The sequence below is a fragment of the Amblyomma maculatum genome, chromosome 3, assembly GCF_055883805.1.
Source record: "Amblyomma maculatum isolate TAMU_Amacu chromosome 3, ASM5588380v1, whole genome shotgun sequence".
NCBI classification, from domain to species: Eukaryota; Metazoa; Arthropoda; class Arachnida; order Ixodida; family Ixodidae; genus Amblyomma; species Amblyomma maculatum.
Genome location: NC_139346.1, coordinates 206,087,819 through 206,111,544, shown reverse-complemented (window position 1 = coordinate 206,111,544; position 23,726 = coordinate 206,087,819). Strand labels below are relative to the sequence as shown.

The 23,726-nt window shown below is 47.5% G+C and overlaps 1 protein-coding gene across 6 annotated transcripts in view; it reads left to right on the top strand.

Annotated features, from left to right (window-relative positions):
* The window catches only part of Rbp6 (RNA-binding protein 6), a 553,757-nt gene that overhangs the window by 222,729 nt on the left and 307,302 nt on the right, over positions 1 to 23,726 (top strand). For 5 of the 6 annotated variants that reach the window (XM_084599400.1, XM_084599397.1, XM_084599396.1 and 2 more), the window contains exon 6: positions 15,682 to 15,768. The exons of the other annotated variant lie outside the window; for it this stretch is intronic. In XM_084599400.1, coding sequence (XP_084455526.1) covers positions 15,682 to 15,768 — 87 coding nt within the window. The remainder of the gene's footprint in view (positions 1 to 15,681; positions 15,769 to 23,726) is intronic. 6 annotated transcript variants of the gene reach the window in all.

The following is a 23,726-nucleotide window of genomic DNA, read 5'->3' as shown; positions in this document are numbered from 1 at the left end:
GAATAACGCCTCCGAGATCCTTGAGCAGAAGGGGCGGCTCGACGCACCGCAGTTTATATCTGCGAAATGGGCTGGCGATGACGATACCTGTATTATATTTTCCGCCTTTCTTTTCCGTCTTATTAAAGCTACATGTTCGTTACGAGAAGTATTCTTATCTTCAGGATGTCGTAATGTAAGGATGGAGGTCATGTTTACTTTGTTCTTCGGTGTCCCCATTAATTAAGCTCTTCGGATAGTTTTCAGGGTACTTGAGTACATTTCGGCATTTTTCCTATGTCTGGCCTCGCTGTCACATGCGCTGACTCGTCCATATGCACGGTCAGTGTTCCTGCCGTTTAGGCGCACATCCTCATTTATTGGCGAGCATACGTACGTCGTAATGAGCTCCTCATTTTCATATTGTCATCAGTTCAATGTGAGGAAAGGCACCGGAGAAAGAAAGACGAGAAGCAAAGGGCGCTGAAGAATCGATCATCAGGTGTCTAAAAATTGTCAGTATCTCTCCGAATAGGAAAACAATGTAACATGCTCGCTCGCGGAGTGTCCATCACTGAAGGGAAATATGAGCACCGGACACGGCGCTGCGGATGTTAAAGGAAATCATTTTGGTTCGTCAGGTTTGTGACCAGCACTGTAGCGCTGAGTGAGAATTGAGCTGAAACTTTGGCGATAACGGTCCGGGACTGCTTTTTATGCCCCCGTCAGGTTCAGTGCAACCAGTGTATCTCAACTGGAGAGAGGCCGAAATTGGTTTTCCTCTTTTTTATATATTTTTTTTTTTTGCTCTGTCTATCTGAAATAAAGACCGATAATAGCCATAGGAAGTGGGAAGACCATTTTTGTAGATTCCAAGATACCGAACCGAAAGGAACTGGGTACAAAGAAGTCGGTGGCCTTTCTTTTTTTTAAAGGTATATATATACGTTTCGCGGGACCCGAGTGAGAAACCTGGTTTAGGTGTGTTGTGGATACACAAATCAATAGCGGCTTCGGCGCTCGGAAGAGCACCGGGAAATAGCAGCAAGCCATGGGGCGAACGCGGCTTCCGATTCGGCTTCTTCGCGGCCGACACCCACCACCATTCTCTTATCCCGGCGCCACTCCATCGCAACTTTTTATCCCCACACGTAACGCCCTTTAGGCGCGGACCGCACTCTCTCCGTATACAGCAACCGTCGTGCTTCGCCAAAATGATGCCGCGGAGTGAGCTTCCTCCGTATTTCCTTGGTACCGTTTTTTCTTCGTCCGGAGTTTCGCCAGGGTGAACCTGTTTTCGGTGAAACACTCGCACATTTTTCGTTTTTCCCGTATAGCGTTTTCTTCCTGTGCTTTCATTTTCTCGGTCTATCTCTCTTCAGTTCACGGTGTCTGTACACGTCCTTTTCCTTGTCGTGAAAGAACTCAGCGGAACTCGATGGCTCTATTGTTGATGGAATTTTTGCCGGTGCTATACCACGTATAGCTCTCGTGGCTTCCACAGCTAAACGCGCTGCATTTTTCTGTTTCCTTATTCTTTTTAACGTGTGTTTCTGTTCTTTACATGCGCACTTGGAGCCCTTCCTACTTCCACCGCTCACCATATTGAGGGTCTTTGCTGCGCCTTTCTGTCTGAAACACGTCTGGCCCGTTAAATGACTCGGTCGGGAACACATTGTTGTAATTTCGTTGTTGAGCGGGTTTTGTGCTGGACACGGGTGTTTTGCGGAAAAGGGGGAAGTGACAGAACGAAGTGGACGGGCGACAACGATTATCTATCAAAGTCATTTATTCTGGCTTATACGAAGAATGACTGAGGGCATAGACTGAGCTGAACATTTTAAACTGTGGCATTTTTTTTTTTATTTATCAGCATGCAGCTTGTTCAATATGGCGTGGAAACTTCTAAGATAAAGCAAACACAAAAACTGTTGATATCGCCTATCAAGCGAGTAGGCTATGGCGAAATGCCATGTATTCGGTAGCATAAGAGGAATGTACAAGCGTGTGTGCTATTGCTTGACAAATTGGCTGGTCCTCTTTAATGTTACAGACGCACTTTCATTTAGTGGCCTCTTCATCCTAAACACATATCTGTTCTTTCTCATTAACGTACGCCACTTGTAGTTTCAATGCACTTTGTTATGTTAGACGTAGAACGTGTTTTCTCGCGTTATTTTCTCGCGAGGTTGTCAGTGTGGCCCTTTGTCTGCGGATGTTGGTACTTGTGGTCTCGCGCGCATGTGTACCTTCATCGCAAGCAGCAAAGATGTTCTTCTTTGTTTGTTTTTTTCTGCCTATGAGATTCTTTCATTTGCATGCACATCTAGCTTTGTATTCCTGCTAAGTAATCTTTTAATTTATTGTGTGCCAATTACAAATATTTTGTTCGTAGCCTCAAGCGTTGTTAACAGCATGCCATATCATTATTTCAAATATTTTCATATGATGTGCTAGCTCTTCACTTTTATCTTATTTTTACTCCTGTAAACGCTCCACGCAGGGCTAACGGCATCAATAATTAAATAAATTAAATAAAAATGCATCGTGGGGATACCTAGAACGTACGGAATCAGACCTGTATCAATAGAGTACCGGATATTAACGCATAAGGCTATAGGTTGTACTCACCCTTCCTATCCCGGATTGAAGAGACTAAACTACACCGTCACTCGGTTCAAGGCAGAGATCATGGAGTCCTTTTTTGTTCCGGTATCACGAATATGAGTTGAGCGCCCATCAAATTTCTAAATGGAATTTCCCTGCAATAAATTCGTCTTTTAGTACTGGACAAACACCAGCGTGGGTGTATAGAGCAAACGAATCAGTACTTACAAATGACAAACATAATGAATTTATGTCCCTTTGTTGTATGAATAAAAATATTTATTGAGTACCAAAATGATATTTTATAGCCGTGATGGGTGGACCTTCTTGTTCGGTAATCCATTGGACTTCAGCGCAACCTCAGCCCTATTCACCAGTCCTCTGAAGAGCCCCGAATGGGGAATGTTATCTTTTTATTTCAATTACTTCACTCGCGCCTCAGGACAACCGCCAACGAAGAGCCGCGTTTTCTTGGCGAGGGCTACTGTATTCATTCGTCCGTTGTCAGCGCGTTCTTTGCGAAGACGCTCATCCTTTGCGCTCAGCGTGGTTTCAAGAGCGCCGCAGGAACGCGAGCGAGCGCAGTCTCCTCGCTGTCGCACACACGCCGTGCCAGGTTTTGACATCTCCACGGCATAACATCGTCATCTCATCCACTCCGTTCGCGTCCAGGAAATATGGTTCCCCGTCCCCCTCCACCACCCCTTTGGGCGGTGTGCATAACAGGACAGCATCGCGCTAGCTTCTTTTTGGCGCCTCGTTGACGATGTCTCTGTGGTTGCTTCGAGTTGTGCATCGTCGTGCAAACGCTGTCCTCCTCCAATACACCCCGTTTGCTCCGTTCTTTCCACTTTTATTCCCTCTTCTGTTCCTTCTGACTTGCCGGCTGGTTTGGCTCGGGCATGGCAAAGATGGATGGCCGTTTCTCACTTGCGACGGCGGGGGCGAGCGGCGCCCCGGTGCCCGGATCGCTCTTCCGGGTCCTGAGCCAGGAAGCGAGCTCCTCCTGGGCCCAAGGCGGGGATAAATAAACAGCGCACAAGGGCGCGCTCCCGAAGGAGAATAAAGTAACTGCGAGCGCCGAAACACAAGCTAAGTGATCGAGCCGAGGCGAAGGCGGCGCGGACGTTTAAGCGAGTGAATTTGTATGCCGAAATTGAACGGTTTCGCGCTGCCGGTCGCGCGCGCCGAGGAGGCGCGCGTAAAGGAGTAAGTTCTTTCTCACTTTTTTTTTTTTTTTCGAAGGGAGCGGATACCTGAGGCAATTTGTATTCAGTGGCTTCTAGTGCGTGAGGCGCTTTGTGCCGGGATTTCCAGGACCGGGGGCTCGGTTTCCTCTCTTCTCCCGGGGTGGCGCTAGAGGCGGCGGCGGCGGGCTTTGGCGCGTGCTTAGGCATCGTTTCTCGAAAGAGCTGCGCGGCACGTTCGTCTCTTCCGCCGCCACCGACGAGGAAAAATGCAGCTTCAGCTCTCTTCTAAGCGGGGGAGATTATGTCCTGAGCCGGACGTTGACAGAATACGTCGCACTTTCTCGTTGATACCTCCTGTCGTAAAAGCGGCGTTTCTTTAGTTATCTTCCGCACGTGTGCGCTGGGAAAGCTTGCTCTCGGTGCTGCGTCTAAGGATGACTTCAGTCGCAAACTCTGGCAGGTCTTGACAGTAGTGTTGGGGATGCTCAGAAATAACACCTTTATTGCAAAGTTCAGTTCAAGGATAAGATTCTTCAGAAGAAAAAAAAAAGATTAAATTAAATATTAAGAGAAGTACATGTATACCTACGCTAGTGTATTTGCTCTTTCAGCGTCGGTTGTGTATAGTGCTAGGAGCACAATGGCCTTGATTTCAAGTATGAAGAACAATGTACGTAGTTCCGTCAGTTTTACTCGTCTTCCTCAGACTCATGGCGACAAGTCTGCTGCTAATGTACCTTTAGCGTTCTTCCTGTCGGCGTATTTAAAAAAAAAAAAACGCTATTTACAAATCTCAGCTTCAGTTCACTGTCCGCGCGAAAGAAACATGCTCAACTGTCCAGCATTCAAATGTGTGCCTCCTGCCGTCACCGAGTGCTGTGATTTTTTGACACCCACTTTTTGCAGTGCTTGTTTTCTTGCGAACTGTGCGTTAAGTATCGGTCGTGCAAATGAATTTGCTTGCGCCCATAAGGAGCTCTCCTATTACATGTGCACATTCATCGGTCGTGGTGGGTCTTGTATCATGCTTCGCGGAATCAAGGAGCCACTTTGAACACAAATGGCGGAAGGTTGCACACGTACAGCCAGGCTCGCCTCTGAGTCTTGAAAGTGCGTTAATAAGATTACGTCTATGCTCTTTCATGTCTTACACTCGATGGAAATTTTATGTGATACATCTCGGTGTGTACGTGACGTCACACAAAGTCGTTAGACGTGCCGAAAGGTAATATTGCAATGGATTACGATAGGATGAGGAAAGGTTTAAGAGCTGCACTAAGTTGAATTGAAATGTAGTGTAAATATTCTAACCATAGCCGATGCGTTCGCAGTGACGCATCACCTCGCTCTTGTGAGCTGGATACTAATCACAGATCGTGACTCACCAAACTTTCGCAAATACATCTGCGTGAGACGCAGCCCAGAATGGCCAGACGCAGTCGGCCATCAAATGCTTGAGTTCCTATGGAATCAGATCGGGTAGGCCCCGTATCGCAAGCTGTCGTCAACGTTTACGTTGTGTTTGGGGAAGATGCTCATACACATAGTTATCGGATTACGTGATGTCGTACCACCCGCACTGCCATTTCGGGAACGTGACACACCTTGGGTTGCGGCGGTGGCGGCACTCACTCAAAGAAGAAGGGGGGGCATTTACATCGGGGTTAGTCCTTCAAATATCTCCCACATATATCTGGAGAAAGCAAAGTTCTTCATAATGTACGTTATCGCATTATCATACGTAATCAGTGGTTAATCGTCCGCCGGAATGTTTCGCTTACACGACGGAGTCAGCCAGAACCAATGTCATCCGCAGCTTGAAGGGCGCCGTGTGCTTATCAGCAACGAGAGCAGCAAAAAGCAACGTCCGAGTAGAAGTTAACGAGGAAGCGCTTGAAGGAAGTCTCCACCGAGTGAGTGCTCTTTCTTGCCGCTAGGCAGCCAAGGTCTGCGCTGTGCGCGCCGGCTTCATCCGTGCCTCACCTCTGCTTTGTCCTTTGCTATGGCAGCCTCACCCGGGTGAAGGAGACCCTCGTGTCCACTCTGTTTGCGCAGTTTGGAGCGGCGCGCTCCTTTCCTCTTGAAATGCGAGCAGCGGCCTGCGGTCTAATGAGCCCTTTGTTTGCGGAGGAACCCGCGGTGCCGCAGCGCGCGCCCCCATACGTCAGGACCCGGTGTCCTGACCGCAGCGGGGCCCTTTTGTCTCCCGCGACTTTGTCTCTCCTTGCGGACGCTGCCGCCGTTCCTCTTTTGTCTTTTGCCCCCTCCCCACATCTTTCCGCCATTGGAGTGCGGCGCTCCTTCTGTCCTCGCGCCGTGAATCTTCCTCTGGGGAGCCTTTTTCCTCTTGGCGCTGGTCGGAAACTTGGGAACCGAGAATAGAGCGCGGTGCTCCCTAGCGCACGATCGGCGTTTACGTGGCTTGAAGTAAACCCGCTGCCACCGGCGTCGAAGACAGGGGACAGCCGCCGCCGACGGCGGGTCGCTGGGATGGGGGGAAGCCGAGGAAACGATAAAGGAATGGCGGACGTCCCTCCGTTGGCGAATGGCGCACGCGAACGGAAAGAGAGAGAGCGCGCGGCTGCTGCCTGAGCGGTGTGCGGGTCTAGCTAGCAGTTCTCGCCTGGATGGATGCGCGTCTTTGCTGCTCTGATTCCAGCGATAAATAACGAGTGAAGGAAAAAGAAAAGGGAAACCGGGATACCACGCTTGGAGCTTCTTGTGTTTTGCGACCAGCTAAGGGGGCGGAGGGGGGGTGGAGGGGAGGGAGGGAGGTATACAACGAGAAATGTTCTCCTTTTTTTTTCTTTTTTTTTTTTGTCGCGCGGCGCTGCCGTTTTTGTAGGGCAACTAATGTCCTCGATAATGCGTTCGGCAACCGTACACATATATCGTACAAGGAAGCCGGCTCGTACCATGCAATTCCGATGTGTAGCGAAACGATTGCGGAGGAGAAACCTTTTTTCTATCGTCTCTCGTCCCTCTGCTTGAGGAGAGCCGCAGAAGAAGAAAAAAAAATGTAATAAAAAGGCACCTAGAGGTAGAGACCGGAGTGTGCAGAAGGTAAAGAAGGTTCGAGTACAGGCGACAGAGATGGAGACCTTTTCTCCTCCTCCCTAGTCCGCCAGAGGCATCCGGAAACCTACGCAGCAGGACCATCGGCGTCGACCGGCCGCTTGAACGATTAGCGAGCGCTTCGATATTTCACGCAGGATCGATGCAGCCAAAACTGCGGACATAAATTCTCATAACTGTCGCTAGAGGGTCGTGTTCTCCCTCTGCGGCAGCAGCGGTGGCGCTTTGCAAGCAGGGAAGCCACCCTTTCCACCTTGGAGAGCGACCGTCATCCCCTCCCCAAAAAATGGGGAAAAACAGGGAAAAAAGGACGCTCGGCCAGCGAAGGTTATAAATCGGCAGGACGACTGCGGATTGTCTCGATTTCTCACCGTGTTCTCTCGTGTCCTCTCCGCTTCCTTGCCGGTCGCCGTCTTGAGTTTCCCGATGATTCGGCCTAGTTTTAGCGTCCCACCAATGGATACGGGAGCGCACCAAGCGACTTCTGATTGGTCACCAGAGCAGAACAACGGGACGCCGTGCGTATGGCGGCTGGCGGCGCCAAGAAGTTCGGTCCTCAGCGAATTCTTCGTCTTTCTATGAGAGAACGAGAGACAATAGCGAAAGAAAGAAAGCCAGCGTCCGTCCTCCACGGTGACGTATCGCACCCGTTGTGTCAGCACTGCCTCCCTCCGGAACCGCGCAATATTGTATCGATGCGGGCATAGCAGCGATTCACCAGATTTTGTCGTTTGCGGCCAATTTTTCACGTTGCGACGTTTTATCTATGGGCCGCGCGCGTCTGCCTTGTTCGTATCGGAGAATATATTGGCCCTGTGCCAGCGTTTTTGCCAGCGAAGGAGAAAGAGCGCTTCATGAATGTTTACGCGTTTCGCATTGTCTATCAAATATGCGCAGAGCTCCTTCAGCGCCAAATGGCTTCGAGATGCGTCGAAGCGATTGAAGAGATTTGAGCACTCCATCACGAACGGAGGAGGGGCTCAACTATTTACATCTTATGGCGAATTTAAAGCATTCGACGCAAGCTGTCACGCTTCTCAGACGCAGTTCACATGAAAATTGGCGCTCAAAGCGTTTCCAATTTTAAGCCGTTTCTCTGGAAGCCAGTTCATATTTTCCCGTCATTAAGCGGTGTAGTAATAACTAGTCGCTTTCGCACATGTGTTCCGTAACTGATTAAATGATCTACCCGGCATTAAAAACATTCAGGCATAGTTATAAAAAAATAATAATAAGAAAGATAGAAATGACGTAGTAGCCACAGCTGCACGGAAATAAAAATTAATTTTAATTACTAGTAGATAACAAATTTGTTGTGCTTTGAATAGTGGCGGAGGTGGGTGAAGCAAAGACGGAGAAGACGAAGGGTTTCAGAGGACAAATTAAAGTCAGTCTGCGTAAATGAACCACTTTCTCCGCCCCGCCAGGGTGACGCAGTGGTTACGGCGCTCAATTACTGTTCCCAAGGACGCGGAATCGAATCCCGGCCTAGGCGGCCGCTTTTCGGCGGAGGCGAAAAGCAAGGCACCCGTGTGCAGTGTGATGTCAGTGCACGTTAAAGAACCCCAGGTGGTCGAAATTTCCGGAGTCCTCCACTACGGCATCTCGCATAGCCTGAGTCGCTTTGGGACGTTAAACCCAACAAGCCAAACCAAACCACTTTCTTCGAAAACGAGATGCCACAAGTTAAAAAAATGCCAGAAAAGAAGTGCAGGTGGCGCCGTCTGCTGCCGGTATTTCAAGAGAAGTTGGCGCGTCGACAGCGAACTACCGCGAATCCCATAGTCTATACATTTCCGTTTATTTTATTTAATTTTTTTTACAAAGTGAGGGATATGTCTGAATCAATTCGGGTACATTTTTAGGCCAAATTTTTTGGAGATAAGAGCGTCTTTTACGGCCGGACCCAAGGGCAGAAGAGACAGGTGAAAAATTGGATGAAGTTATTTCCGGTGTTCGATAGGTTGGCGAAGGTTTTGGTTGGCTACCTTGCTTTTAGCAACACAGAAGAACAGATATAAAGGAGGAGGAAGCAGAGATGAGTAAGAACTGAAGGGTGCCCAGTGAGGAGTTTTCGTATGTAACAGCGCTTTAATGTTTATGTCGACGAAGGAAAGGGACTGCTTCGGTATGCAAACAAGTTATTGGTAAATTATCGTCCTATCAGCGGAGATTTGGCGCGAGAACTGTCGCGCGCTCTTCGTTTATCGGCTCAGAAATGTTTACTGTGCCTAGGCCGGCCTTTATCGTAACGGATTCTCGCGAGCGTCGCGTAGGGCGATAACGGCTCAGGAACACGAGCGCACAAGCGCACTAAACACGGCGGACACGAAGAGGCTCGACACAGCCCTACGGCGAAGCGAGGCCGCGTCGAGGATGAGTCGCATGCTCGGCACGTCCTTATCGGGGCACGTCGTGCGCCTGTGCGCGCATAGATACCTCGTCTCGCGCCGGCCCGGCACGATCGGCGAAAAGCACGTCTCAGGAAGTGTTCCCGAGATGCTTCATGGTTTGCTTTGCCTTCTCCCGGCTCTCTCTCTGTCTGTCTTTCTTCCTAGAGTACTCCCCTCTTCGATCGCTACGAGTCTGCGGTGATTGTTGTTTTGGGAACTGTTATTTTAAAGATGGTCATCTTTAGGTTTGCCTTCTTTCTTTCTTTCTTTCTTTCTTTCTTTCTTTCTTTCTTTCTTTCTTTCTTTCTTTCTTTCTTTCTTTCTTTGCTTGTCCGAGATGCTGCTCATTTTGAAGCGAATTCGTTTCGTCATCAGGAAATACATTGACAAGAGCTGCGCAGCACTTTCGAAGCTAAGTAAAATGAAATCTGGTGGAGGGAGGCGCGAAAGCTATCTAAGATGATTGAACCAACCGCCTATTGAATAAAATAAAAAAACAAAGTAGAGAAGCACAGTAACACGCACGTTTATAGTGCACAGGTCTGGCGATGTCACCTGTGCGAAAACTTAAGGATTATATGGAATCCGGTAATATAGGGAACCGAATGTCGTTTCATGGCAAGAAGCGTAACTGTTTTATGCCGTTGGGAAAATGGTTCGGTTACTAACAACAGTTTTGTGATTCATTTTTGTTAAAAGAGATTACTTTTACAAAAATACGCACTTTGCTAAACCACTTTAGGTATTCAAATTGTGGAAAAGCGCGAACATTTAGGCGATGTTCTTGTTATTGTTGGATATCATTTCCGAGTGACCAGTCTACCTGAGGACAAACATTCTTACGGGTAATCTAAGAGGACGTATTGAAACGCAATGACAGCCACCTCTAAGACTGCTTTATCACTGTGTAAGAATTTATAAAACAACCGTAGCCAGCGCCACGTTTTCCAGCGATCGCTGAACTTTTTTATTGTTTTTCTTTTCGAACACCTTATTTTGTGAGGGAAAGGGCATTTCGCGAGGCATTCTCTCTTTCTCTTTCTCTCTAGCTATTTCCGAGTTGGGCTCAAGGTTTTGCTGGAGCGTGCGCAGTAATTAATTTCGATTATTCCACGACTGTCTCGCGTCTCCTAAAGATCTCGCGGCGCGTGCCCCTGCAAGCGTTAGCTCGGCGCTGCCTTCATTGCTGTACAGCTCCCTTCACCTCATCGACACTCTTATGTGGACTTCTTTTCTCCGCTTACATTTGCCCATTCCGGTATTTTTCGTCGCACCAAAGTGCTTCTTCGCGCAGTTTTCTTTGTTTGCAGCATCGCTTGGTTTTTTTTTTTTTTTTTTTTTTTTTTTTTTTTTTTTTTTTTTTTTTGTGCGACAAGATTCGATTTCTTCCCGAGGAAAGGTCGCAGTTCTCGTAAACCTTCGAAGGCTGCGCGTTTCTTCTGCGGGGGCAGAAATAATAAAACGGCGGCGGAAGCGAGCCCAGAAGAAACACGTGCGTTGCTCGGGCGCTCGAGAAACGTGTGCGCGCTCTGCAAGCCCCTGCGCGAAAGGGGAGCGCGTGTTTGAACAATTCGAAACCTGCGAGGCTCGTCAAAAACCGAATGGCGTCTCCACCAGCGTGGAGAGCAGAGGGAGGAGGAAGAAGGGAAAAGTGGACGGAGAAGACGCAGGAATGAATAAAATGGTGCACGGGCAAACGTGGAGAATGCACGGAGAGAGGAAATTCGTAAAGAAAGCACACTTTTATTGGTACGTAGTGTGGGTGCGTGAAAAAAAAAAAGAAAACAGCAGGGCTTCTTTAGCGGCCAATGCTGTCGAGAAATCATGGACGATAGAAAGGCTCAAATTTGAACAGAAAATATGAAAGGTGACCCGGAAAAGAATCGAAGAATGTCGAATGTTGTTAGAACAGCCGAGGCGTCGTTGGGCTTCGTGGCATTGCTTTGCTGAAATGAGGGAAAAAGAAGGCGAAATGCGAGAGGTAGACGTAAAACTGCGTCGCTGACTTAGTCAATGCGGCAGGCCCGCCTAGTCGGCGACGTATGGCCGGTCGTTGGAAAATGCGCGCCGCTCGGTGACAGGCCTCGGCGAATTTTATTGTCTATTATTACTTTCCGTTTTCCGCCTAGTAAAACGATGCAAGTGCACGAACTGGCTCAACTCGTTTGCCTGTACGCTTTTGCATTCCGAGGAACTTTCTCTCTCTCTGTTCGTGTCTGCTTGCGCTAAAGCTGCTTACCGCTACGCGACGCCAGTTTTTCGTGGCGCCAGGTGCGTTAAGAGCGAACGTTCCAATAAAGTGGCGACGTTGGAGAAGGGGCTTATTTCCTCTGGAAGTCGTTCTGCACATTTGTGTCGTTTGAATTCCGGCGTCGTGGTATTAGACGCACGGCGATTTTTGATTTCTGAAAGGCGTTTCGACCTGAGTAATATAACGCTGAGGTTATGCAGCTATTTGCACTAAAAGAAATCAGTCAATTAGATTTGATTATTTAGAAGTTCAAATTCTACATTGTACAAAAAATAAACTCATCGTTTCATTTGAGGGGTGAATACTTTTCTCGCTTCTTCATATTTACTCTGAAAGTAACGCTGTATATTTTCATCCACTCCATAGTTGATGAAGTGGGCGGTCAGTTCTGGGTCTTCGGTCATGGATATGTTGCTTAACAAATATTGACTAGCCTGTGCTGCCTAACAGCCGATGCATTCTTGTCGCGAAATTTGTTTTAATTAAACTGTAAAATAGTCGTGACGCTGATCTTTTTTCTCGGTGACTAGTACTTGTGCAAAAATTGCTATTTATCCAAAACTAAACCATATAAGCTAAGACAAATAGGCGTTATAGGAAGGGCATGAATGCAGTCTTTTTCTGTACTCTTCCATTCTTTCTTCTGTCACCCTCTCACTGGCCTCAGCTACCGCCATGTTGATGAAATGTCAGTCGACATGACGGATGATGACAGCGACTACAATCAAAGCGAGAGCATCGCTTATATGTAGAGCCATTCGTTTTCTGGTAAAAGCTGATTTTGCCAGGTTCTTGCAAGCACACAACTTCGCCGCCATGTCCCAGATTTCCTCTGAGTATTATATTGCCACAATATACATTACAATAACCACCTAAAAGCTTTCGTACAACACTCATTTTATTAAAATGAAGCCGTGCCATTCAGACCCTGATTAATATATTTATCCATCGATGACGTCTCACAGGAAGCTGCGTAGCATGAAGTTGGTGATAATGAATTTGACCCCTCATATCTTCTGGCAGACAAATTTGTGGTGCGAATTCATGCAGTTGCATCCTACGTTTTCAGTAACTTATTGTTTTTGTACTTCGTCATTGCACACGTGTCCCGTCCGAAGACTCGCTTCGGCACTGCATTTGACACCGGGCGCAAAAGACAGACCAGTGTATACAGTTCCTCTCGTTAAGCTCCGTGTGGATTAAAGCTCATCGTTTTCGCAGAAGCCGAGCGTCGCCATCCGCTATCCGGAGCACGACACCACGATTATAGAAAACCAGCGAAATACAAAACCAGGGGTCCCAGACTACGTGCGTGCAAAACGAAAACAGTAGCAGGGGCGGGTGCAACACTACATGGATGAGACGATGAAGTATGAGCCCTGGCGGTAGCGCAGCAAGTACACTGATGAATAGACGCATACAAATAGAGCCTAGCTCTTATCATCACGTGGCCGCTTGCACTATCAATCACCAAACTTTTGAGCGAACAGTGCAGGTAGGTATGGCTTCGGCACAGACTGGTTTTCCCAAGAAATCACCAGGTCTTTCCTGGTGTAGCCGTTTGCGTAGCTGGACAAAAGGAGGTCTAAAATTTAACCAGATTCCGAGATTTTCCATAATCTGGTGGCGAATTTCACCTATGCTGTAATGACCTTACAGAGTCACGTGACGTGTCCGATAATGCAGGTGCACTGGTAGGTGACAAAGAAAACGCGGCGGCAGCGCGGAGGGTTTGAAAGCGAGAGCGGGAGAAGAGGCGGTGGGAGCGTCGCTTGCGATAAGGAGCAGCGCAACGACACGTGTGGGGCAGAATCGACTGAAACATGATGTAATTTATTTCACAATACTGCAGGCCAAATTGTCCCAGGAGTGTGGACGTTATTTAAAGGTCAACGTATGTTTAAAATAATTTAATATAATAAAGGAATTCATTTTGCGCAAGGAAGAAATTGTAATTATTATTTGATTATCCGGCGGTTATTCGAACCCACGACCTTTGGTTCCTGAGCCAGACATGATATCGACTATGTCATGTGAGGCACCTCTTTATTCTTTATTGCATGGTAAAACCACCGAGGCATAAAAACTGAAACAGCCCATGCCTCAAATCACCGGGCTGCATAATGCAAGCCCGCTGAAACCTAATTATTCCCCACCATAACAAATGTCAAAATTCAAAGGCATATTCGAAGCGCGGTAGCCAACGAGGTGGCTCTTCTAAGGCAGCATGCACTCCCCGCACCAAAGCTCACTGATTTCGGAATAAAGACTTCCATGATCGTAGTGATTCAGCATGACGGTCCATTATTCGGCTTTTCCATAAATTAAACTCTCATCAACATAGACAAATCATAAGGCACATCAAAGGTCTTCCGAGAGGGCAAAAAACGAATACTATATAGTATTCGGGATTTCAAACGCTTGCGAACAAGGTGGTTTTATGTGCATGTAGCGTGGTATTTCACACACAGTGGTATATTAGAGTGTATGCTAGTAGGTTTGCGTGTAACTGGCCGCTATTGCGTCATACCGGTAAGGCGGAGCTTGTGTCCTTCTATTTTGTTATAGTGATTAAGGTCATTTGTTTTCTTTTTTGTCAGCGTTCATGATGAGTATTCTCGTTTTTAGCGCTTTCCTCCCAGACGCGCTGTCGATTGCTTTAAGAAAAAAAAAAATGAATGTTATGCTTGACTTTCCGATTTCCAGTGTTTTTTAACCGGAGCAGCTCGATCAATCTCCCGCTCTTAGTGGACAAGCAATAGAACACTGGAACAGGTTCGCACGATTGATGGTCATAAATTGGCCGTTCAAAATGTCATAGCTCTTGCAGTATTTCGCGGCAGTCGCATTGAAAAAGTTCTCTCTTCAAGTTTTTATTTATTTTTTGAATGGCGCAAAATATCTTTTGGCCCCGTGTGTTTACGAACGTTAAGCCGATACAGGTCGGTCTCACTTGGTAATTTATGAACCTGAACTCATATTTAACTCGTGAATGGTGAAAGACTGTTACATGCCTTGGACGGGAATTCACGTTGCAAATACATTTTTCACTAGTTTGTAATCACTTATCGTTGTAGCCGTATGGCTGCGCTCGAGGTGGACCGTCAATTAGTAATTACTCCCTTATTACAAATCTACTCCACCATGATGAATTCACCTAAATATCCGATCAGCGTGAGAAGAGATCAGTGACACGTTTCAGACCATGGCATCATTCGCTTACGTTTTTAGAACGCGCGTTTTCGCGTTCCTTTTCACCTTTTTTCTTTCTTTCTTTTTCTTTTTTCATTGAGCGCTATTTGTACGAATGGAATTGCGACGTAACGATGAACCATCTATCTACCGCGAACGTAATTTTATCCGAGCACTTCAGATGCGGTTGCAGACTTACGGAGCGGGAGCGTTCCAGAAACTCAGATTTTAGGAACTCGGAACTCAACGGGCTAAAACTACCCACTTTGGTTTGGGACGCACTCGCACTTGCTATTTTTTTAGCTCCATTTAATAGTTTCGCTACAGCCCTGACTTTTTTTAAAGCCTTCAGTTGCTGCCCCTGCATTTGCCGGCACACATATATCCTCCGATTGCTTTATTGTAGTTCGATGTATTAACAGAATTCAACTACAACCAGCAAAATAGGCCAACAACGCATTTGAAAAAAAACTCGACTATTTGAATCAATCAATCAATCAATCAATCAATCAATCAATCAATCAATCAATCAATCAATCAATCAATCAATCAATCAATCAATCAATCAATCAAATAGTATATAGTTCATTGGACTTCTGGGCGATGTTTTATTGCAGCCTTCATATTCAGTATGATTTTGTTTATTGTCTTCCTGTCGTTTCACATTCACGAAAGGAGGGCAGCCTTGTGTTGTCTAAAGGGGTAGCGAGTATACTTTCATACTTGTTTCCTTAACGGTCTTGTTGCAGTTCGCAAGTATGTAGAAAGTTTCTTTCGGAATTCGAGCGTTTAAAAGGTACCTGATAACACCGTGCAACGTCCATATGACGTACTGGTGTACTTCTTGTTGTGTACGTTTTAGGACAACATGCACGCACAGAATAGTACTGAAGGCATAAAAATTATACAAGCGTATAAAATTTGATGCAAAATTATGCGCCTGTTCGTTTCCTCTTTTGGCTGATTCGTACTGTTTGGTGTTTTCCGTTTGTAGGAAGGCCCTCCCGAAACGCTGGCATTACAGGTAGCCCTTGACGGCAATGTTAATAGCTATCTTGCGTACGCTTCGGTTTTCGAGGAGGTGAGTCGAATCGGCCCCAGCCATCTTCTTATTTCCCTCTCTTTTTGTCACTGATCTGCCCCCTGGTGTTATCGAGACACGTGGATGGGGAAGCGAAAAAAAAAAAGGAAAGTAAATAGAGAAGGCAAATATTTCACTGCTCACGTTTATACACCTGGGAGACACCTCTGGAAGCGAGCACTTAGTCCACCCCCGCGGCTAGCTGCACTTTTGATATTTCTTCTCATGCTGTGTCGCATTGTGCTCTCGAAATTGCACATTCATACCATTTTTGCCGTTGTTGTTTTTGAGAGACTTTCTTTCTTTTTTTCTTTTAACAATTTAGTTCAATACTTAAGGGGCCTCTAGTGCTCCGAGATGGCGTCAGCCGTTTCTTGTTCTTTGGGCACTCGTAAGAAAAAGAGGTTACGGGACACTTCTCAGTCAGTATACAGGCAGCTGTTGCACTTCATATGCGTTACCCATCGTGGTGATCGGAAGAAGGTTACGGCTTTTTTTTTTCTACTTTAACTGTGCTAATTTTATTTATTTATTTATTTATTTATTTATTTATTTATTTATTTATTTATTTATTTATTTATTTATTTATATATTTATTTATTTATTTATTTATTTATTTATTTATTTATTTATTTATTTATTTATTTATTTATCGACTCGTAATGGATATCACTGTCTTTCCACGTGTGTCGATGATTGATCGCCTCGCACAGCGCATGTTACTTTACGTTGTTAAAACTGATGGTAGAAAATGTTAAAAAAGAAAATGTGGATAGAAATTTCAATTCGCACTTCCCGGATATCAAATTCTTGGGCGCACAAATCATTTGTGTGTGTGTGTGTGTGTGCGTGTGCGTGCGTGCGTGTTTAACGATAATATACTCTCCGCGTGTGTGTATGTGTGCGCGCGCGTGTGTGTGCGTGCGTGTGTGTATGTGTGTGTGTGTGTGTGTGCGTGTTTAACGATAATATACTCTCCGCTTCTCTATCGAAACTGCGGCTGCATATCGTTTTGGAATGCCGCTTCTAATTTTTTACTTTTGACGCATATGTGTGTGTCTTAAATCAGTGGGCCTAGAGCCGAGGTTGCAAGAATTTCGAGTAAGTGAACGGAATTTCGCATGCCAAAACATCAGTGAGAGACTGGCGCGCAGCACTGAAGATTTATTTTCAGATTTTCAGAAAAAAAGTATATGTATATATATATTGAAAAGGCTAGGCATATTTGAATAGACGGCTGCTGTCTTACTGCAAAGCGGCAAGTAATCGAATAGTTAGCTTTGGGCGAGGGTCAGTTTGCAGTTAATACACACGGTTTTCGAAGGATACTAACCTCCTGCTTCTAGGATGCCTCCCTTCTCTCGCGACTCATAACGCCATGAGAGCTCATGCTTATGGCTTGATTCATAGCTCCAAACCTCTAGCTGAGTGATGTGAAATATGATTTTTTCAGCCCTGTTAGAGTCTTCTCCTCCCTTCTTTCTTTTATTCTCCAACCTTCGTTCATTCTGTGAGGAAATGGAAAGAAAACGCCGGTGTTTACGTAGAGGGGGGGAGGGGGGGGGGGGATTCACCGGGGCTTCGTCGCAGGCTCCACATTGCGCCGTCTTTTTACAGCCTCCGAAAGACCGCCTTCTTGCTCTGAGCGCTCTCAATTCGGAAAAAAAAAATAAAAGAGATAAATCGAGCCAGTAAAGAGCGAACGCCTTCGCCGCTGTGCTTACCCGGCAAATCGCGCCTTCTCGTGGGAGTCTGGATACCCGTACTTCTAGCGCTGTAAAGTTTTAACCCCAGCGCCTGAGGAAATAAACGTGCTGCCGGCACCTTCTTCTTCCATCGCTTTCGGGATCACCCACCTGCCGAATCTAGGCGCGAAGGCTGCCTTTTTGCGCCCGAACCGTTCCTAGCGGCATACCTTACTTCGGGGGCGCGTTTGGCGGGGTCTTTTGTCTTTTTCAGAGGGTCTGCGACACTTGACTGGACTCGGCTATAAGTAAGAAGACCGGGCAGAAATGGCGTGGGGGGGGGGGGGGGGGGGGGGGGGGGGGGGGGGGGGGGGGGGGGGGGGCAGCCGCTTTTCTTTCGTCTCTTGTCTCGCTGCCGACTAACTTAACACACTGCCGTGAGGCGTAAATCTGAAAGGTCGAGGAGAGTAAGGGACGCCCGCCTATACGCACGCGTCATTATTTCTTTCTCTTGCTTTCAAACCTTTAGCACTGCCAGCTATAACGCAAGAAGTTATTATTTGGCCACTGTCATCCATCTTTCAAGAGAGCATCGAGAGTTGAGAAAAAAAAGAGGAGTGCCTGGCCGGTTTGCAGCAAGTAACACAAGGAATGCCAGTAGCGTGAGTTATATTGATCGCGCACATTAGGTATTGCCTTCAGTCGCTCATTATTACGGTGACGATATTAGAAGGTTCTTCTTGATACAGTGTCTCGTCTTTGTCTATTGCAACTATACTGGGTGGGCTTTTCACCCAGCAGTACGTATGACTTGCACGCAGTTTACGTTTCAGACACCATATGTTGTCGAATATGTAGGGAAAGAATGAACCAGACCCGCCCGTGTTGGGTTAAGAACTGATACGCTTTACTGCACCGCTCGGGTGTCTTCGATAGTGCCCGTTTAATCATCGTCCGTCGCCGTTGTAAGCGTACCGCGATTGGGGACACAGGTTCAACCACAAAATGACGACGTCGCGTGTGATACCATTCCGACGGCTTTTGCACGCTTTTGTTTTTCACTGTACCTGTACGTACAACGGCAATGACAAAATATAACAATTACGCTTCACTGGGGCCCTTAGGAGGCGCATCTAAGGTCGGACCTGTAGGGTAGTATTAAGGAACACTTATGTACATCTGCGCAGAGCAACCTTGCGGCGAGGTGAGTACTTGCCGCTCACTTTTTTCCCGCGTGGCCGACACCCTCCGCTCTCAAACGCGCTTAAATGGTCTCTCTCTTTCTGTGCCATTACTTTCGCATGGTCCCCATTTTTTATTCGTTAGGATCAGTGTAATCTTCACAACCTTTTGTGTTTCTCAGCCAGGCTTACGCACCTTTTTTTGCCCTCTTGATTTAGGTTCACCGGGCATTAATGAACATGCCATCATTTTGCGTGTGTGAGTGCGCGCGCGTGTTGTGTGTGTGTGTGTGTGTGTGTGTGTGTGTGTGTGTGTGTGTGTGTGTGTGTGTGTGTGTGTGTGTGTGTGTGTGTGTGTGTGTGTGTGTGTGTGTGTGTGTGTGTGTGGTGTGTGTGTGTGTGTGTGTGTGTGTGTGTGTGTGTGTGGTGTGTGTGTGTGTGTGTGTTGTGTGTGTGTGTGTGTGTGTGTGTGTGTGTGTGTGTGTGTGTGTGTGTGTGTGTGTGTGTGTGTGTGTGTGTGTGTGTGTGTGTGTGTGTGTGTGTGTGTGTGTGTGTGTGTGTGGCGGGGCGGGGGCGGGGAGGGGGAGGGGGGATCGATAAATGGCGGTGCTACGCCGTTTACATCCTGAGCAGGCTTTCTCGGCGCCTAAATCGCTTGCGCACGTTTTCCTCAAACGTTTGGCATGACATTTTGCTCCTGAGCTGTGTTGCTACCTGGCGCCCCATAACGGCGAACCACGCCAGGATGGAAATCCATGTCGCTATCTGTCTCCGCTCTATGGTAATAAATGGATATATTTTCATTGTTAACATCAGCATATAGGAATCCGCTGTCTCTGATATTTTTCCTCCACCGACACAGAACGGCATAACACATTTGACTGTGAACAGCCTTCATCCGCAGTAAGACTAATGTCGAGCCGTTTTCTTAGAACAGCGGTGGAAACAGCAAAACAAAAAAACTAGATTATTCTGACTACTCTCTGTTTGCTAGGCCCGCCAGAGGTTTTCTTCAGCTTTGGATGATTTTTGTCCCATCCATTACAGGTTCAGGTAGGAAACACAGTCTGAACGCAAAAAAGTAGGCATTGCGGGTCACGACAAGATGCGGATAAGTGTAAACACAAGGGAGGTAATTCAAGTAAATTAGCGAGGCCTTAGAGCCTTTCTTCTTCTTTTTTTTTTATTCCACCGTCTCAAAGAAGCGCTATTTTCGATGCCTTTCGTTGGCCGCAGTAACGACAGGTTCCGTCATTGTTCGTCGTACCTCAGCAAAGTGGGTGCCGTCGAGCAGAACATCAGAGCACAGACGCACGGACGCGCGCGCAAGTAGGAAGTGAAAGCAATAGCCTCTGTCGGTATGCTTCGTTAAGGACAGCCCTCTTTCATCCTTCCTCTACCACAACCTGAGCCTCTCTTAGAAAATTTAGGCAAGATTAAAAACTCCGAGAAAAGAATGGACGGCGGATGCAGCCAAGTCTAGTGGAAGTAAAGTGAGGAGAAGGGAAGAAGAGACAGGTCGGTGAGGAGGAGTCTGGGGAGGGAAAGGCGAGAGAGCGAGATCAGCGTCCCGTCTGACCGCAGCAGCCGCCGTCTTTGCGCACATATTGGCCCTTCTCGTTTGCTCGAGTCGCTTGTCTTGCAGAGCTTCATAAATATTGAAAAGCGCGCGAGCGCGCGTCGCGTAATTTAAACATGCTTCCTCGTCTTCAACGAATTTTTTTTCTTGCCCCTCTCTTCGGTTAATTTGTTCCTTTCATTTTTGTGCTGTAGTCCTTGGATGCTTGCGCCTGCAGCAGCACCACGGCCGGCTTTTGGGGGCGTTGGGCTCGAAAATCGCTCGCGGGCGATGTCCCTTTTCTCTCACCTTTCTTCTCGCCACTCTTGAAAGTTTTATTTTCTTCTTTTACTCTCAGGCTCTTGTTCGCTGCACCTTCTTTGTTTCTGCCCGCAAAGAGCTGAGGAAAAGTGAGCTCGCCGGAGGACAGAGACGATAAAAAAAAAATGAAGAGAGCTTAAGAGATAAAGAGAGAGAGTTTGTAAAAGATGAGGGTGGTGCAAGAGGGCAGCCCTGGTGCCTTCCTCCCTCGCGTGGTGGCGTCGTCGTGGTACTTCTTGCTAATTCTCGCCGAGTAGGAGAAACGGGACAGGGTGTAATGTGGAGCAGGCATGCAGCGGGAGGGGAGAAGGAGCTTAGGGGAAAGGAGGGAGCAGGAAGCGATGCGTCTCGAGTGTGCCTGGCGGCGACTCTTTCCCGACGTTTTAATTAAGCCAGCCTCGGCGGTCCACTCCACATGGCCTCCTATACTCTCCCACCAGCCCCGCACACCACACGCGATGCGAGCCCTGCAGCGAGTAGCGCCAGAAGGCCTTTGTTTGTGTTTATTATTTTCTCGTACAGGATCCGCTCGTTCCCTCTTTTCTTTCGTCTTGCTCAGCTCACTTTTCGTCTTTTGTCTTCTCCGTCGAAGTGGTTGTAAAGTGCTTTTAAAATATTTCCCCTCTGCTCGTCTTCTCTAACCACGCGTCAGCTTTCCCGGCGTCCCTTTAAAATACCCCGAAGGCATCCACGGCGTTCTCAACGTCTGCCTGTCCGTGGCTGCCCGGCGCTTTTACCCTGGCTCTGTGCTGCTGTAGTCAAAAGAAGAAAAAAAAAAACGGTATCCGCTTACATATATATATTTTTTTAATTTGGACAGGGTGGGTAGAATAGAAGGCTTGGGTGAAATGCACCAGTATTTGAGTTGCTGCAACTTTTAATTGAATGCTCAAGGCATTGTCATCGAAGTGATAAGACGTTGCTGGCCTTGTTTGTGAAGGAAGATTCTTAACAGCCTGCTCATTTAAGCGCTTTGTCAGAATCGAAGAGCCTAACTTCCTCGACTTGGCCGTGTTATTTGCCTCTTATGACGCATCGTCAGCGTTTTGGGTATTATGGAAGTAAACTATAGCTCTCTTCCTTGCCCCCTCAAAAAATTAGGACTATAGAAGAGCGCCGCTACACATGCCAGCAGCACCTCTAGTCTTAACATTTGACAGAGGTTGCGCTAAGTAGGTTGCGCTGAAGAACGGAGCCAAAAGGCAAAAACCCAGAATGCAAAACTTCTTTCTTCTGGAGAAGCAAAGGAGAGCGAAGAAGGGTTGGCAGGGAAGCCTCATTCCGCTAGCCAACTTTTCGACGATGGATGTGTCTTCTACTGGGCAGTGCTGTCATCACTGACAGGGTTTACATAAGCATTAAAAAGGAGGTGAGTAAGGCGATGAAAGGGGAAACGGAATAATGTTGCCCTGGAGACAACTTTGTCTGAACTGTGTGTGTGTGTGTGTGTGTGTGTGTGTGTGTGTGTGTGTGTGTGTGTGTGTGTGTGTGTGTGTGTGTGTGTGTGTGTGTGTGTGTGTGTGTGTGTGTGTGTGTGTGTGTGTGTGTGTGTGTGTGTGTGTGTGTGTGTGTGTGTGTGTGTGTGTGTGTGTTCATCTTTTTTTCTTATTTTCTTACTGTCACCTCCTCTAGACTCCTGACCAATGCTTCCTAGTCCCGCCATTCCCTTGGCTTTCTTTCTTTTCTTTCTTGATGTTTTCTTTTCTTACCGCAGGCTACTACACTCCGTTTGACAGTCTGCTTGCAGCATTACGAAAGGTGAGGGTGACCTGTCTGGGCCAATCACGGTGATGCACACTGCACGATTATGTTCCTTGTAGGCTTGCCGACCACGGTGTAAGGATGTGCTGGGAACACATGTTTTGGCTGTCATCCTGATTGGCCCATGTCACCCTTACCTTTCGTAGTGCTGCAAGCCGTTTGCAGCACTACGAAACAGCAAACTGCCTTGGTCACTTTGGCTTTAAATAGTGACAGCCTCTGTGCGGAGTCCATTCTTCTTCACGTTTCCGAAGCGAAAGTGTCCGGCGCGAAATTTGAGTTTTCTTCGCATACAAAAAAAAAAAAAAAAAAGAGGCCTGCGCCTTCGGAGGCGCGATGACTACCGGTATTTCTTCGTTTTGTGAAGACGACGAAGAAAAAAGTCATGCGAGCCCTCAGACGCTAGGAAGTTGTTCCGTCAAGAATGACAGAGGCAACGAGAGTCAGGCGTGCCGAGGCCAGTCCGCGCTGCTTCTGTTATCTCCCGTATAAAGCACCGTTAACAATTAAACAGGCAGTAAAGCTAAAGTGCGTGCTTTTTTTTTTGTTTGTTTTTTTTTCTTTTCTCCAAGCGGACCACTGACCGTTGTTATCGAGTTGCTCGCGGCTTTCTGTCCCGCTCTTGTGAGCGGTCTTTATTATTATTCCCCAGCTTCGTCGAACGCGAACAACAGGGGAAGGTAAAGTGGCGGACAAAGGAAAGGGGGGACTCATCGTCTTGCCAGGCAGGCGGCTGTCTTGGAGTTTGCCAGTCTGTATAGTACCGTTGTCTTTGAATTTGCTGGCTTCTTCGTTTCGCTGGCGGCGGCAAGGAAGTGGGGAGGGACTGCAGAAAAGGCTGCGGTATCTGCTTTGTTCGCGGCATTCATCTGGGATCTGCCGGTGGTCCCCACAGGTAAACAGAGGCGTGGGCGGAGCTTAACTCCCGGAGAACGCCTTTTGTCCCACGGGAAGAACGCTTTCTGACGCGTTAAATGATGCGCTGGTTCTCTACCTTCTCCTGGCCTCTGCCCGCATCTCCTCCTCTTGCTCCGTCGCCTCGAGCCGCTGACTTGGGCAGCAGGCGCTTTCGCTGCGGGCGACGCGCCCTCTGTGCGTCCTTTGTTCCTCGCGTTGCGGATGCTGCGGGCGCGGTATCCCGCCTTACAGTGTGTCACGCGCAAACTCCCTCTTACTGGATGAAGTCTTAAATTTTCACGCTGATGCTGCACTCTGTTGATGGTTCTTTTTTGGCACGCGAGTCGCGGAGGCCCGAGGCTCATAACAAACATGGGCATTTGCCTCAGCGTAATCAGTACTGACATTGTCTTCAACGATGAGAGCTCTCGAGGCTACCTCGCATGACCAACAACGCCACTCGTAAACTGCCGCACGTTAAAAGGAGACGTGGCATGACAGGTGATCTGCAGTGCACCGGAGGCAAGAGGCGAGAACGCAGCTTCTTCAGAACGC